We start from the raw sequence: 14,907 nt of genomic DNA, 5'->3' as shown, positions 1-14,907 counted from the left end.
GGTACAGTTGTACCTTGGAAGTCAAACAGCTTAGGTCCTGAACGTTTTGACTCCCAAACGTTGCTAACCCGGAAGTGACTGTTCCAGTTTGCTATTTTTGGAAGCCAAACGTCCAATGGGGCTTCCAATTGGCTGCAGAAACTTCCTGCAGCCAATCAGAAGCCATGCTTTGGTTTTCGAACATTTTGGAAGTCGAATGGACTTCTGGAATGGATCCCGTTTGACTTCCAAGATACGACTGTAGTTGAAAAAAATCACGTTTGTGTTCACACAGCTATCAGAGTCCCGCCAATACACCAGCCTTCTTGTTCAAGTAGCACCAATTCAAGCAAACCATATCTCATTTCACTACCACTGAAACTGACCATACAACTTGGTTCTCTGTTTCACAAACAGAACAGTAAATATACAAATATTAATCCAGTATAGATAAATTTAATATTTACAGAGCTTGGCTCGTTACTCCAACATTCCTAAAATCTAAAAATCAAGCCAGTCACCAGTTCCATACTACACTTGTGGTACACTAATTAATATACTGCATATAGATATGATAAAAAGTTATTACAAATGTTTAAGACCATCATTAAATGGCACTCAATTATTTTGATACACGAAGCTGACACAAATCTGTCTGCTTTTCTGTTCCTTCTTATTTTTCTATCTAATCTGTTAGCTTCACCACTGCAACAATAATCTTGTTTCCTATTCAGTGCTGATGCTTTCCAAGTTTTCAACAAACATGAAACTGTCTTTTTATACCAGTTAAATTTGTTAGAAAACTGAGTATCAGTGTCTTCTACTGCCTGTTTTGGATTTATGATATGTTTAGTTACAAAATCACATCAAGTTACATATCCAGGAATATATGCCAATTTCAGGACTTCCTTTTTATATCCCTTGTTTAACATTAAAACTCTAGTAAGATTAAACTTCTCTTTCATACATTAATTTGTGAACATTAATCCAAATCCTGATTCATGTTTTTACCAAAGCTGTAGATTTTCTAAACCCTTTTCAGCTAACCTTCCAGTTCCTCAAAGTTTTCCCCCTGGATTGTCCTTGCCCATACCTTTCACATTTACACAGTGCTTTAGCCTTAAAAAAAACGAAGCAAGCATTACATTTAATTTCCCCTGCATTTTCTTTATTATTTATTATTACTTACTGTTGTTAATAATAATACTCTATAAATAGACTTCTTCCTACATGGCAATATCACCCAGGACATTTATTTATTTCACTCCTGAACAGAGAAGGGGTATTCTGGGCTCACCCTAATATTCCAAGTCTTTGAAACAACTGTTCTACAAAGATTCCAGTTTATTCAGTATTTAGGGCTGAATACACTGTTTCCAACAACTTTGACATAATAGTTGTGAATATTTTTGGTTTGTTCTTAAATTTTGTATTGCTTTTATTGTTCTTTTGTTGCTGCCTTCGGGTCCTTCAGTGGAAGAGTAGGATAAAACCTAATTTAATTAATAAATCTATCCAACCTTTTTTCTTCTTTTGATAGCACAGTATAATACCAGACTGTTTTTGTTCCAACATCAGCCTGTTCTACACCATTCTGACAGGGTACCAGCCTTGCCGTCTGATGATCGGTGCAAATATTGGGTAAGCCCTTTATTACTGGAATATTTTTAAGTTTATACTCTGTCTTTATTACAACATGTTTGTGGAATTTTTATAGACATCAAAATCAATGTTATCTGCAAACAAAAAAAAACTGCTGCTTTCAGTTTCCCCTGGGGGCATTTCCTACTGCATTTCTTCTCAGCAGCTGAAGTGAGTTACTTGGACTTCCCTTTTCCTTCAGCTAATGAAAGATTAGAGCTGCTTGCCCTTTTGGCAATTTCTTTTCAGCTCACCAAGCATCACTAGATACAGTTTAGAACAGCCTTCCCAAGCCTGGCATCTCCTGGTGTTTTGTATTCCAACTCCCACTACCCTAGCCAACACATCCAATGATTAGGGATGGTATTCCAACACACTTGGAGGGCATCAGGTTTGGGAAGGCTATGTTAGAAGCTTCCAATTTCTACCCGATACGTTTTCCAGGAAATGCTAAATTCAAGGCATCATGCAGAAATTCTTTCTTACTTTGACTTCACAGTGCAAGTAAAAAATCTCTTTTCTGGACCCAGGATAATAATCTGAAGCACACTGGGAAGCATGTCAAGTAGTCAGAAGTGGTGGTGATGAGGAGTTTTAATGTACTACACATAAATATATCAAATATCAAAATAATAATAATAAGGGGGGGGCAACACAGACATTTTGTTAAAAACTGAAGTGTAAGCAAAACTTTCTTATCAAACCACAACTACTACTTTAAGTAGTAAGTGAGGTAGCAAATAAAATTGTACTGTGTGGTATATTTATGAAATTTAAAAGTAAAACTACATTCAAACAATGACTAAATATATACCCAGTGTTAGAGATAGAGCTGCAAACTGCTGTGGTTTAAAGATAATCCAATGATGCCTTTGTTTTTGCCAGCTGGGAAAATAGAGGGGGGAATGATGGTTTCTATTGTCATCTTTTAAGATAGCAAACAAAAGGAAAGTTTTATTATCCAGAATTCAAAGCATCACAGAAATTGTCCTTCACAGTTAAGGAAGTCTAGTGGGGTTTTTTAAAGTGAGTTGTCTCCTCCATCTCCTCAATCGCTGCCCTCCACCTGAGTCGCCATACGACATTTTGCTCATAGAACTTCTTGGTTTCAAAAAGTTCTAAAAGCATTATGTCATATGGCACAGGAGCTTGTATCCCAATGAATTTGTAAAACATAAAAAAGAAATCAGAACTAAAGCAGCTTTTTGGATTTTCAGTACCCTCAACATTATTTAATGGAAACAGAAAAACCCCAGAAATAAACAAGGTTTTCATGCAATTGAGTAGCAATATATCCATGGATATTTGGTTAAGTTTTATCACCACTGACCTCTTCAATACTAGATAATCATACACAGCAAATGTCTTTAACTAGACAAAATAGTGTATCCTGAAGCCATTTTTTATTTATATCCCAATCCATCTCATTACATATTATCAATCATCGCCAAAACTTTTTTATTCTGTTCATTGTCACAAATATATTTATCTTGCTCCTCTTTCAATAACTTGTGGTTCTCTCCATTATCATTTTATTTTCATAAGCATTCTAGTTTGGGCTGAGAGTGACAGATTATTTATTTCCCGCCATTCCTCCCAAAGGATTTTGTTATAAGCAATAAAAAACAAACACACACAAAAAATCTTAAGAATAATTCAGTACAGATGCAGACTGGGCAAAGATCACAGCTTAAAAGGCTTGTTGAAAGAGGAAGGTCTTTAGTAGGCACTGAAAAGACAACACAGATGGAACATGACTAATATTCAAGGCGAAGGAATTCCAAAGGGTAGATGCCACAACACTAATGGACTGATTCTAACCTTGTGCAGAACAGACCTCCTTATAAGATGGCACCTGCAAGAGACCTTTATTTTAAAATGCAGTGATCAACTGAGTATGTTCGGGGCGAATGAAACAACATTTCAGGTATCTGGTGCCAAGATGTGTAGGGCTTTATACACCAAAACCAATACCTTGAACTAACTAGTAGCCAATGCAATTCTTTCGACAGCAGGGTAGCATGTTGGTTATATCCTTGCCATTGCAATTGAGCCATTGCCTGACGGGACCAAATACACAAAGTTGTTCTGTATTTTGCAACATTTATATGTAATTTTCCAACTTCAAGCCCTAAAAGTACTGCTTATTAATTTAGTCATATATAATCGCAATTCTGTCCTCATTTCTAGCTATAAATCTAGGGTCTAAGATCTGCACCAGGGTGAATGGTTAACAATGTGATGTAAAAACACTGCTATAGAAACAGTTTGGCCACAGTGACATATGCCTTAGTTATATCCCGTTAGAATTACTGAGACACGCTCTACCTGGGGCTGCCTTAGAAAGGTGCTCAGAAACTTCAAGTGGTTCAAAAAACTGCAGCCAGATTGTTAGCCAGGGCTGGCTGTAGGCAGCATCCCAGTCACTCAGTACAACAGCTCCCCTGGCTACTGGTCTGCTTCCAGGAACAATTTAAAGTGCTGGTTATGACATTGACCACTTATAAATGCCATCTCCAACTCCTCAAAAAATTCCATCCACGGGGTCTCTGGAAAAAATTATATGTCACTTGGGAAGACAGGCAAACTAATGTCAGTGTACTGGAAAAAGCAAAGAACACCAGTGTTGAAGCAATGATTCTTCAACATCAACTTTGTTGGACTGCTCATGTTGTTGGGTGCCTGATTATGGCTTTCCAAACAACTACAGTCATACCTTGGAAGGCAAACAGAATCCATTCCAGAAGTCAGTTCAACTTCCAAAACGTTCGAAAACCAAAGCGCAGCTTCTGAGTGGCTGAAGGAAGTTCCTGGGTACAGCTGCATTCTGTTCTGAACTTAAGAATGGAAAGTGAAATGCTGGTGGACAGCAAAAGAGGTTTAAAGACACTCCCAAGTGTCTTTAAATAAAAACAAATCTTTAAAACTGAAGTATAAGCACAGATAATTGGGTGGGAAACACTGGCCTGTGAGTGCTCCAATTGGAGAACAGCCTCTACCAAAGGCATCATGGACTTTGAAGAAGCACAAATTCAGGACAAAAGGAAGAAAGGAGCTAAGATGAAGGCACCTATGTCCCCACTGTGGAATGACATGTGGATCCAGAATTGGCCTCCACAGTCACTTGCGGACACACCGTTAAGACCGTGTTCATAGAAGACAATCTTACTCGGCTACAAGTGATCACCAAAGAAAAAGAAGAATACAGCGTAGGCCCAGGCTATTTGAAAGAGCTTATTTCCTCATATGATCCTGCCTGGGCTCTGAGATCTTCCAGGGAGGCCCTTCTCTCAGTCCCACCACTCTCACAGGCACACTTGGTAGGGATGCAAGAGAGGGCCTTCTCGGTGGCTGCTCCTGGACTTTGGAGTTCCCTCCATAGAAAAGTTACAGATGGGTAGCCGTGTTGGTCTGCCATAGTCAAAATAAAAAAAATTCCTTCCTGTAGCACCTTAAAGACCAACTAAGTTAGTTCTTGGTATAAGCTTTCGTGTGCATGCACACTTCTTCAGATACACAGTGTATCTTCAGTGTATCTGAAGAAGTGTGCATGCACACGAAAGCTTATACCAAGAACTAACTTAGTTGGTCTTTAAGGTGCTACAGGAAGGAATTTTTTTATTTCCTCCATAGAGAAGTTTGATAGGCTCCCTCCTTGTTGTCCTTCCACTAGCAGGTGAAGACTTTCTTGTTCCAACAGGCTTTTCGGAACTGACTGCTTTTAATGAAAGGGCTGGTAATTACCGTATGTATATGTTTTAATAGATCTGATGATAAGATAGATAGATAGATAGATAGATAGATAGATAGATAGATAGATAGATAGATATAGATCTGATAGATATAGATAGATCTGATAGATAGATGATTTTAATTTTATTAATGTTTAACTGTTTGTTAATTATTGTTCCCCTTCCCTCTGTCATAGCTATTCCTATTTTTTTCTGTAAGCCACCTTGAGTCCCTGTCAGGGGAAAAGGCAGGAAATGGGCCTTTGGGCATCCCTTTTGATTTTCAATGACCCTCAGTATGACACCACTAACCGGTATCACAAAATGTTTCAGTTTTGCCACAATGTTCCTAGAAAGGGTGGTCTAGCACTATAGCATTCTAAATTATGGAGCAAAACTAAGAAATAGAGTCTAAATCTGATTTATACAGTGGTACCTCGGGTTAAGAACTTGATTCGTTCTGGAGGTCTGTTCTTAACCTGAAACTGTTCTTAATCTGAGGTACCACTTTAGCTAATGGGGCCTCCCACTGCCGCCAAGCCCCCGGAGCACAATTTCTGTTCTCATCTTGAAGCAAAGTTCTTAACCCGAAGTACTATTTCTGGGTTAGTGGAGTCTGTAACCTGAAACGTCTGTAACCTGAAGCATCTGTAACCCAAGGTACCACTGTACCTGCTACCTCTGTAAATCCCTTTGTGTTGTACCTAGATTATAAACTCAAGACCATAGGTCTATTTATTGATCATTGTTAAGGCTCTTTTTGGACTGAAGACCTGTGTATATATACTTCAAATCAATCAAACAATAAAAAGATTCCAGCTCTGTGCTGAGCAGCTGGGTGACTAGATGATCTCCAATATCTCTTCTGACTATGATTCTTTGATTGGTTCTAATATCTGGGACTCCCAACCCTCTCCCAACTCAATCAAGAGCCCCTCACTGGTTATTTGAAATGACAGCAAATGGAAACTTGGTGTTATTGCTCAATCAAGTATGCTCCAAAAAAGCCATTTTTAAGCTCCATTGTAATATGGAACTATATTTTAGGTGACCAATTTGCTCACTAAAGGTCTGCTGCATTACAGAAAAGGCCGTCAGAAAAGTTTAAAAACTAAAACTCACTAGCTAAGCAGTGGCACTTGGAATAATTTTGGTTTCAAACGTAATTGTTACAGTAGATGTCTTATAACATCAATTTATGATACAGCATTTGCCTATAGCAGCCAAATTCCAGTGTTTTACAATGAATTACTGGAAGCCTACTATAACTGATAAAGAATCAAGCCTTTCATATTTCGATAATTAAGTTATGACCAAGCAAAACCCAATACTTTTACAAGTTTACAAAACTTACAAGTAAAACTGCTTTGAGATGTTGCAGCATGGATGGAATTTCAATCTTCTCTCATCCGCTTTTGCACAATTGCATATGAAAACCAATACCATGAGTAATCTAATTTGCAGAATATATCTCATGTTTTATAAGCGAAGGAGTTATACACAAAAGTGCCCTTTTACGGTAAAGCGTAAAGGGACCCCTGACCATTAGGTCCAGTCGTGGACGACTCTGGGGTTGTGGTGCTCATCTCGCTTTACTGGCCAAGGGAGCCAGAGTACAGCTTCCGGGTCATGTGGCCAGCAGGACTAAGCCACTTCTGGCGAACCAGTGACTATGTTTGCATGTCACTGTAAACCATAGTTAGTGCCAAGATGGCTCCTGCTTTGCTCCTCCCTAACAGACCACAATTCCTAACTTAGTATTACAGTACATCTGAAATGAAGATAATGGTTTCTTTCCTTCTAAACAAACCATTATGCGAAGCCAGGGGTTGTTCTGGGGTTTTCAACTGTGGTTTCAGTGCAACAAACCACAATTCCCAGGTTGGATGTAATGCTTATTGCTCTATCTTGTGCTCTTGTCCACCTTGTATGTAAATGTCTCCTCATGCAATCATCTCTGATTTGCAGACAGTTGGGTCAAGGACAATGCCTGTAGAAACACATGAAAAGTCAAACGGATTAAACCCTGCTGTTTCAGACAGTTTTGCTGTGCACCAATGTGGCTGGAATTCAGCACACACTAACCTAAAACCATGGCTATCATACACTGAGATTGTCATAAGACAATCCATAAGGAGATGTTCTTTTCTCACCTGGAGGAGGGCAGTTACCAACTGGGGAGGAAACTCCATACTCATGGTCTATTCAGTTTTTAAGCCCCATGTTTGAAATGAATGGATGAATGAAGACAGTGGCTTTATCATCTGGCATTACTAAACTTATTTTAACTTGGCTTACATATGTTGCTAGTCCTTTGCATTTGCGAGTTTCTGCAACTGTGCTAAGGTTCCACCAAATTTCACAAATGATTTGGATATATAAATAGATTTAGGTGTCCACAGGACTAATGGCGGGAAGGGAGAAATCAGCATTAAGTTTCTTATTGAGCTGCTTTCTTCTATTCAGTGTTCAGCAAGTCAGATGTTTTTAGTGTCAAGTTTGCAAGAATTACATCAAGGTTGTAGAATCAGTTCTGTAAGAGTCAGATCCCAAAAACCTCCGCAGAGATATTCCTTCATATTTTTTAAAATAAAGACAATGGCAAAACAAGATACTGATCCTCAGCATGGAATTTTCTAAGGTCAGTGCTTGGAATGAGAAATGTGAAAAGGGGCCCAAGTAAATTGATGGGGGCAGTGTTGGTTTTCATAAAGGATAGAAATAGCATAGCTTAAAGAAGATCTAATGTTTGCAAAGTCACTTGCAAAAATTAATATATGGAGCAAATACAGTCTTGTATATTTAATAAGACGGACATTTTCAGTCCAGAAAGTGATCAAAGTCTGGCTTTCTCCCCAGAACTCAAATGTAAGTTTAGCAGATACAGTAAATTACCTTGCAATCATTTTGCCTTAAAAGAAATAGAGCCCCGGGCATCCAAAATTACTTCAAATAGGGTCTGCTGCCAACACTGGAAGGAAGGAGTGTGAACCAAAACACTCATCACATTGGAACTCATGATGAAGACAGAAACAACATTAAGATGCTTCTATATCTCAAATGCTGCTTCACTCATTCCGCACTGTACACTTGTATAGTGACTTTTTTCTCATTGAATTCTGGAACTACTTAATATACTAGATCGGAGCGGCAAACTATGGTCCCTGGGCTGGATCAGGCCCAGCAGGATTCTAAATCTGGCGCCCGGCAATTGCCCAGGTGCTACAGAGGAGTGAGCAGCGGGGCTCGGGCGGCTCCATGTGGTATGCAGCCTTGCTGCAGAGTCAGGAATTACTCGGGGTGGGGAGGGCCTTTCCTGGGAGGGGCTGCGCGCAGGTGGGCGCCAGAGACCCCAAGTCCCTTTCCGTCGCAGGAAACATTGCAGGCGCCGCCGCTCTAGCTGTTGCCCTCTCAGGAGGCGGAGATGTGCGTACGGCTTCTCGGGTTGGGATCCCTCAGCTGGGAAGGGAGGCTTCGCGCTGCCTATCGGAGCAGCCCCAATCCCATTCCTACTTGTGTGCAAGCAGGAGGGGGTGCGTATCTCTCTACTGGGGCTTTTTTAAAAGCACCTTCCCATGTGTGCCTCAGGCTTCACCTGGCCGCTCTCTCACCCTCATCTACTTTTTGCAGAAGGAGCTGTGCAGTCCATGTTGCAGCAGCTTTAAAGAAGTCCTAGTTTTTTTCTTCCTTTTTCTGAGTGTGTAAAGGTCAGGGGTGGATATGGTCAAAGGGGTCTCTGGGGGACTTGGGAGTCTGCCTCCCTTTTTGCAAGAAGGCACCTGTGTTGGTGGTGGCTCAGGGTTTACCCAGCGCTAAAGCCCAGTCACACACACCTGGTGCCGCTTCTCCGGAGCCACCATCTCTCCTTTGCCTCAGCCGTTCATTCCCCTCCCCCAAAAAATATAGTCCGGCCCCCTGCTGAAAACGTTTGCTGACCCCTGCATTAGACATATATCAGGCCACAACTGGTCATAAACTTATTGACTAAAATTAATTATACTGCAGTCTATTTCCCTCTCCATTTTCCTTTTACAAGCAGTTAGGCCAAGAGTTGTCAACTACCCCAGACCACCAAGCGGGTAAGTGGGTGGGGATTTGAACACATATATCTCTGGTCCAAGTCCAAAATTCTGTCTCCCCAACACCACACAAGAGGCTTCCAAGCTCCAAGTTCACATCCTTAGAGCTCAATCCTGTGCATGCTAACTTTGAAGTAACCTCTATTGCATTCAATGACACTTATTTCCAAGCATGAATGCATAGGACCAGTCTATCAGGTATTATATTCTCCTATGGTCTTACACAAAACAGCTCTCAGAGTCACATCAAAGCAATTACCGTACTTTTCCGTGTATAAGACTATGTTTTATTCTTTAAAAATCATGCTAAAAAGCGGGGGTTGTCTTATACATGGATGGTGCATAGGGTGGACGTTTGATTGGTTGCTGCCTTGGCTGTCAGCGGCTATTGTGCGTGTTATTGGTTGCTGCGTCAGGGACAGACAGGAGGCGGATTTAGCGACGCGTGTGGGTGAGCGATTTTCGGCAATCCCCCCCCCCAAAAAAGCTCAACAACTCTGGGCAATCCTCTACAAAAAAGTTCAACAACTCTGTGCCATCTCCCCCCATTTTCTTAAATTTGAGTCCCCCCAAATAGGGGCGTCTTATACATGGGGGTGCCTGATAGACAGAAAAGTACGGTAGTTAGCTCTTGCCACTCTTAAGCCATCCTCTGTTTACACAAGCAAGGTGAATGCAACAAGGCTCAATGGTAGTATTTCTCTTTCTCCCCACCTCTAAATTTTTTCAATGAATGTTGAAGTGAGAGCTCCAAATTCTATGGTAAGAACAAGTGAACATACTCAAGATTAGTCTTGAATTTCTACTACTCACTCATCAGCAGCACAAAAAGTAAAGTGTAAAAAAGTGTTTAAAAATCTTCATAAGCATATGATAGGAAGGAGGGGAGACTGCGGATCAGAAATAAAAGTGGAATGGGGGGGGGGTCCTTTATCTGGAATTCTGCACCTATTGGCCAACTACAGCATTACTGCAAGACCCCATCAGCTCAATAACAATCAACTATCTTTCAAAATACTGTTTACCAGAGGTGAACACCTTGTATACAATACAAGCATTCAAACTGGGACTTGAAAAACAGATAACAATAGGAGTCTTGGAATAATGAACCACAACACTTACAAGACAACATGGCAGAGATCTAGTTAACACCTGCAACAGAAGAGATCAAAGCTAAACTGGCTGGTCATAACAATTTCTGATGTCCAAGTTCTCCTAGTACCTGCATTGCTGAAGTTGTTTATCTTGAACAGCTAGCAGGGTGCAGCGTGCACATTTAAACAAATGAGTGTATGAAAGATCTTTTCCCAATACGTGGGGTATGATAGCTGGCAACAGATTAATTAGGACAGCTAAATCTACATTGTAAAAGCCTCCCACTAATCCAACAGCTTCTCGATTAACATTTTGCCCTCCTGCTTATTAACTGTTTCCAGTATCACTGGCTATTTTAAAACAGCATGTGCTGTTTCAGGCACACAAATGGGGGAGGGGGGTTTAGGTGGTCACTGACCATTAAATTAACAAGCATGCTGAAGCAAAGCTGGAAGGTTTAAAGAGTAACAGCAAAGAAAGGTTGCAGTATGCCTGTAAGCACCATAGTCAACTGGTAATGGGGACTTGATGACCCCGCCTGAGCGCATGCACACACACCCATCCCAGCTGTTATCTGCCACACAGATTGTTTTCACGTTTTGCTCCTATGTACCCATTTAACAGCTACACAAACACCCCACAAGGACATGAAAAAGAAAAAGGTTGCTGTAAGTAGCACAGGGCTTTGAAATGTCACTGTCACACAAGGGTGTCACCACCAGCCCTCAGTCCGGTCTCTATGCAGCTCCCCAGTTCTGCATCAGCCCTTCCTGCCCCCTAATTTATGTCACAGCTCCACCTCCTTGTTCCTCCACACATCCTCGCAGTGGTCTCCCCAGAGGGAGGCAGGCAGGCGGGCGGGCGGGCAGGCAGTCCTTTCCCTCCACCCAGCCCATTCCTCGGCCCCCCTTGCAGCTCCCTTGCCTGAGACCTCCCACCCCCGCATCTCTTTGCTTCGTGGCTTCGACAGATCAGCCCCATCCAGGATCAATCAGCTGCCCCATTATCCCCCACCCTGAGCAATGGGGAAACTGCAGCTCTGTGGGGCGAGGGACCGGCTGCCCTTCCGCCCCATCGCTACGGGGAGGGGAGGTCTGGCAGCTGCCGCCCGCCCCTTCCCCGCTGCCCCACAGCGCAGGCCGAGGGCCGCCCTTCCGCCCCCATCGCCACAGGATCCTGCAGCTCCTCACGAACGATTATTGTCATTAATCCCGGCTTATTATTCCCATTCCCTCGAATGCCCCCCGGCAAAAACGGAGCGAGGCGGCGGCGAGTCCGCCCCCCCCCCGGAGCCCCCGGCCCCTCACCCTTCACGATGCGCTCCGTCGTGGACAGTTTGCCGCTCTGGGCGCGCCCGGACATGGTCCCGCCTGCCCCGTCGCGGCTCCCGGGACCTTCGGGCCTCCCCGCGGGAGGGGCCGGGACTCCGGCGGCGGCAACGGCAGCGGCTGAGCAGGCCCGGGCGGGCGGAGGGAGGGAGGCGCGGACGGGGGAATCCTCTCAGTGCCGCGGCGGCGGCGGCGGCGGCTGTCTCCACCCGAGCCCCCCGAAGCTGCCCCTACCACGCATGCGCGCTCGCTCTCCCCCGCCCCTTCCACGGCACACAAGGCGCAAGCTGTCAAGGCCGCCGTCTCTCGGCGCCTAGCGCGCAGGCGCAGGCGACCCCCTCGCTCCTTCCCGGCTCGCTCTCTCGCCCGCCCCCGCCCGCGCGCACCCAGCGCCGTTACGCATGCGCCCAGCCACCCGGCCTGGGCCCGCCGCCCCCGTGCTGATTGGCCTCGCTCGCGCCTGCGCGGCGGCCGGAGCGGGTTCCTTGGGTCACGTGACGAAGCTGCGGCCCCGGGTTTCCCCTCCCTCCGGCCGCCATTTTGAAGGGAAGCAGGGTTGCTAGGAGACGCGCCGCTGGAGCCGCGAGGAAAGCCGCGCTCGGAGGGCCTGGCCCGAAGCCGGGCGCCGCTCTCTGTCTTTGGGCCGGGCGCGCGGCGCCGTGCTCCTCCGTCAGGCCAGGCGTTCTGCTCCAGGCCCTTGCCCAGAGCCCCCCGGGGCCCGGCTCCTGCTCTGCCGCCCGAGGTGTGTCTGCGAGAAACCCCGAGCTTTGCTCCGATGACGGAGACCTGCGCGTGGAACGGGGGGGGGGGGCTGCAAATGGTTGTTCTGCTTTGGTTCAAGGCTGCTGAAGATGCTGGCAATCCTGTTTGATTGACGCTCGGGGAGAGAGTTTCTATATTGCATATATATATAATTGCACATATAAAAAAGCATGGGAGCCAACTCCTAGGGGTCTCCAGCCCCCCCTAAAATATTTGAGGGAGCCCCCCTTGATGTGTGTGCACCGTGTCATGTGGTCGATTATGTGGGGCAGGAGTTACCTCCCCCCCCCCATATTTTATTCAAGTTGATGCCCCTGTAAATAAGCATGTTTAGTTTAAAAATTACTGGTTTCTTGTGCTTTATTCATTGAATAGGCTGATGCAACCATGGATGTGAGGTACACCATCCAGATCAGATTGAATCTGACTGCTACTGGTGGAGAGTGCTTCCGTATACATAACACAAATGCACCAAATTGAGAATCAAATGCTGAGAAAACAGGATCCAGTCCACAAATGGGTGCCTGAATAAGTCTACTAAGCTGTGAAGTGGGCTGCAGTCCACCAAAGCTTATGCCGCAATAAATTCAAGTCTTTAAAATGCCATGAGACTTCATTTCTTTTGCTGCCGCAGACTTAATGCTGCTGCCCCATGAAGATTCCTTTTGTGTTTGTGCTGTAACAGACTTAACAGGGCTACCCATCTGGAAAATGGCTTTCCACTTATCTGCTCCTGCTGACATGTATCAGTGGTAATTCCTTGTAACCTCACAGAGGTGGCATCTGCCCAAATGGGCTCTGGCTTAGCAAAAGCTTACACCAGCAATATTACACTGTGAGCTGTCACAGACTGCTGCCATTTTCCCTACAGCAGACTAACAAGACTATCCTATTCCCCTCTGGCATGGGCCACATTGAAGGAAAAACCCCAGTATCAGTTTCATTTAACAAAATTCATTTTGTTGTTGTGGGGGGAAACCTTCAGCTTTCTATGTGCCTTATTCTGAAATTATGTTCTTGTCTGATAGGAATAGTTTATTCAAACTCCTCTTCTACCTTTTCCTTCCATTTCCGATCTGTTGTGTTTTTTTGGCTTTTTAGCTTGTCAGCCTTAGGACGCAGCCTCTCTCTAAATAAAGAAATGTGAGCTGCTCTGGGAATCATAATATCTGTATGAAAAGTGAGATGGCAGATAAATTAATAAATAAAAATAAATCCCAACATCTAATAGTCATGCTGTTCTGGGCTTGATCCCTTCCCCCTTTCTTTTTTGTTGTATACACACACTACATTTAAAACGCATTCAAATAACATTCCCTCAAAGAATTCTGGGTACTGTAGTTTGTTAATGTTGCTGGGAATTGTAAGAGTAAGTCCCCATAATTCTTTGAGGAAAAGAATATGTTTCACATGTGCTTTAAAATGCATAGTGTGTACATAGCCTTATTCTCGCTCCTTTGTTTGCCTTTGAAATAAGCCCTTTAAAAATAATTAGATTTAAACCTGTAGATAGCTGTCTCCACACTTAGTTCCCAAGGAATTATATATTGGGATGGAAATTATGGAGTGACAGACATTTTATTTCTAATGCACATGCTTGTATGTGATACTATATGGGCCCATGTAGTGTATTTCATATATTGCAGCTAGCAAGGTTCATTTTGAGTTTTGGGCAACATGGCCTAGGGCACTCTGCTAGTCATAGAGCACTCGCTTTGCATGCAGCAGGTGCCATGTTTAGTCCTTAGCATCCCCAGGTAGGGCTGGAAAGGACTCCTGCCTGAATCCCTGGAAAGGCACTGCGAGTTAATGTAGACATTGCTGAGATGAATCAATACCTGGCTCTGAAATGTTCCTCCAAAACATCCCAGGTGATCTCAAGGTGTTGTGTGCCTCCAACTCCAATCAGCACCAAAGTAGCATGGCCTAGGGTGGTGGTGTTTAGTCATGTCTGACTCTTCGTGACCCCATGGACTAGAGCACGCCAGGCACTCCTGTCTTCCACTGCCTCCCGCAGTTTGGTCAAACTCATGTTTGCAGCTTCGAGAACACTGTCCAACCATCTCGTCCTCTGTCGTCCCCTTCTCCTTGTGCCCTCCATCTTTCCCAGCATCAGGGTCTTTTCCAGGGAGTCTTCTCTTCTCATGAGGTGGCCAAAGTATTGGAGCCTCAGCTTCAGGATCCGTCCTTCCAGTGAGCACTCAGGGCTGATTTCCTTCAGAATGGAGAGGTTTGATCTTCTTGCAGTCCATGGGACACTCAAGAGTCTCCTCCAGCACCAGAATTCAAAAG

General features: G+C 44.0%; 1 protein-coding gene and 1 long non-coding RNA gene across 5 annotated transcripts in view; one reads left to right on the top strand and one right to left on the bottom strand.

The window, feature by feature from the left end:
- The window catches only part of PPP3CC (protein phosphatase 3 catalytic subunit gamma), a 77,265-nt gene extending 65,074 nt beyond the window's left edge, over window positions 1–12,191 (bottom strand). For 3 of the 4 annotated variants that reach the window (XM_083480552.1, XM_083480554.1, XM_083480555.1), the window contains exon 1: window positions 11,833–12,097. In XM_083480552.1, coding sequence (XP_083336678.1) covers window positions 11,833–11,887 — 55 coding nt within the window. In that variant the 5' untranslated portion in view covers window positions 11,888–12,097. Of the gene's footprint in view, window positions 1–11,832 lie in introns of all 4 variants that reach the window. The other variant, XM_083480553.1, reaches the window with a different exon arrangement.
- Window positions 12,192–12,507: 316 nt separating this feature from the next.
- LOC310695877 lies at window positions 12,508–13,219 on the top strand. The gene is made up of 2 exons (XR_014520326.1): window positions 12,508–12,595; window positions 12,991–13,219. It is a non-coding gene; the product is annotated as an uncharacterized lncRNA (long non-coding RNA).
- The last annotated feature ends 1,688 nt before the right edge of the window (window positions 13,220–14,907 follow it).

Source organism: Podarcis liolepis (assembly GCF_965112155.1).
Source record: "Podarcis liolepis genome assembly, chromosome: 16".
NCBI lineage: Eukaryota > Metazoa > Chordata > Lepidosauria > Squamata > Lacertidae > Podarcis > Podarcis liolepis.
Note: the sequence above shows the minus strand (reverse complement) of the source record. Positions and strands in the feature narration are given on the sequence as shown.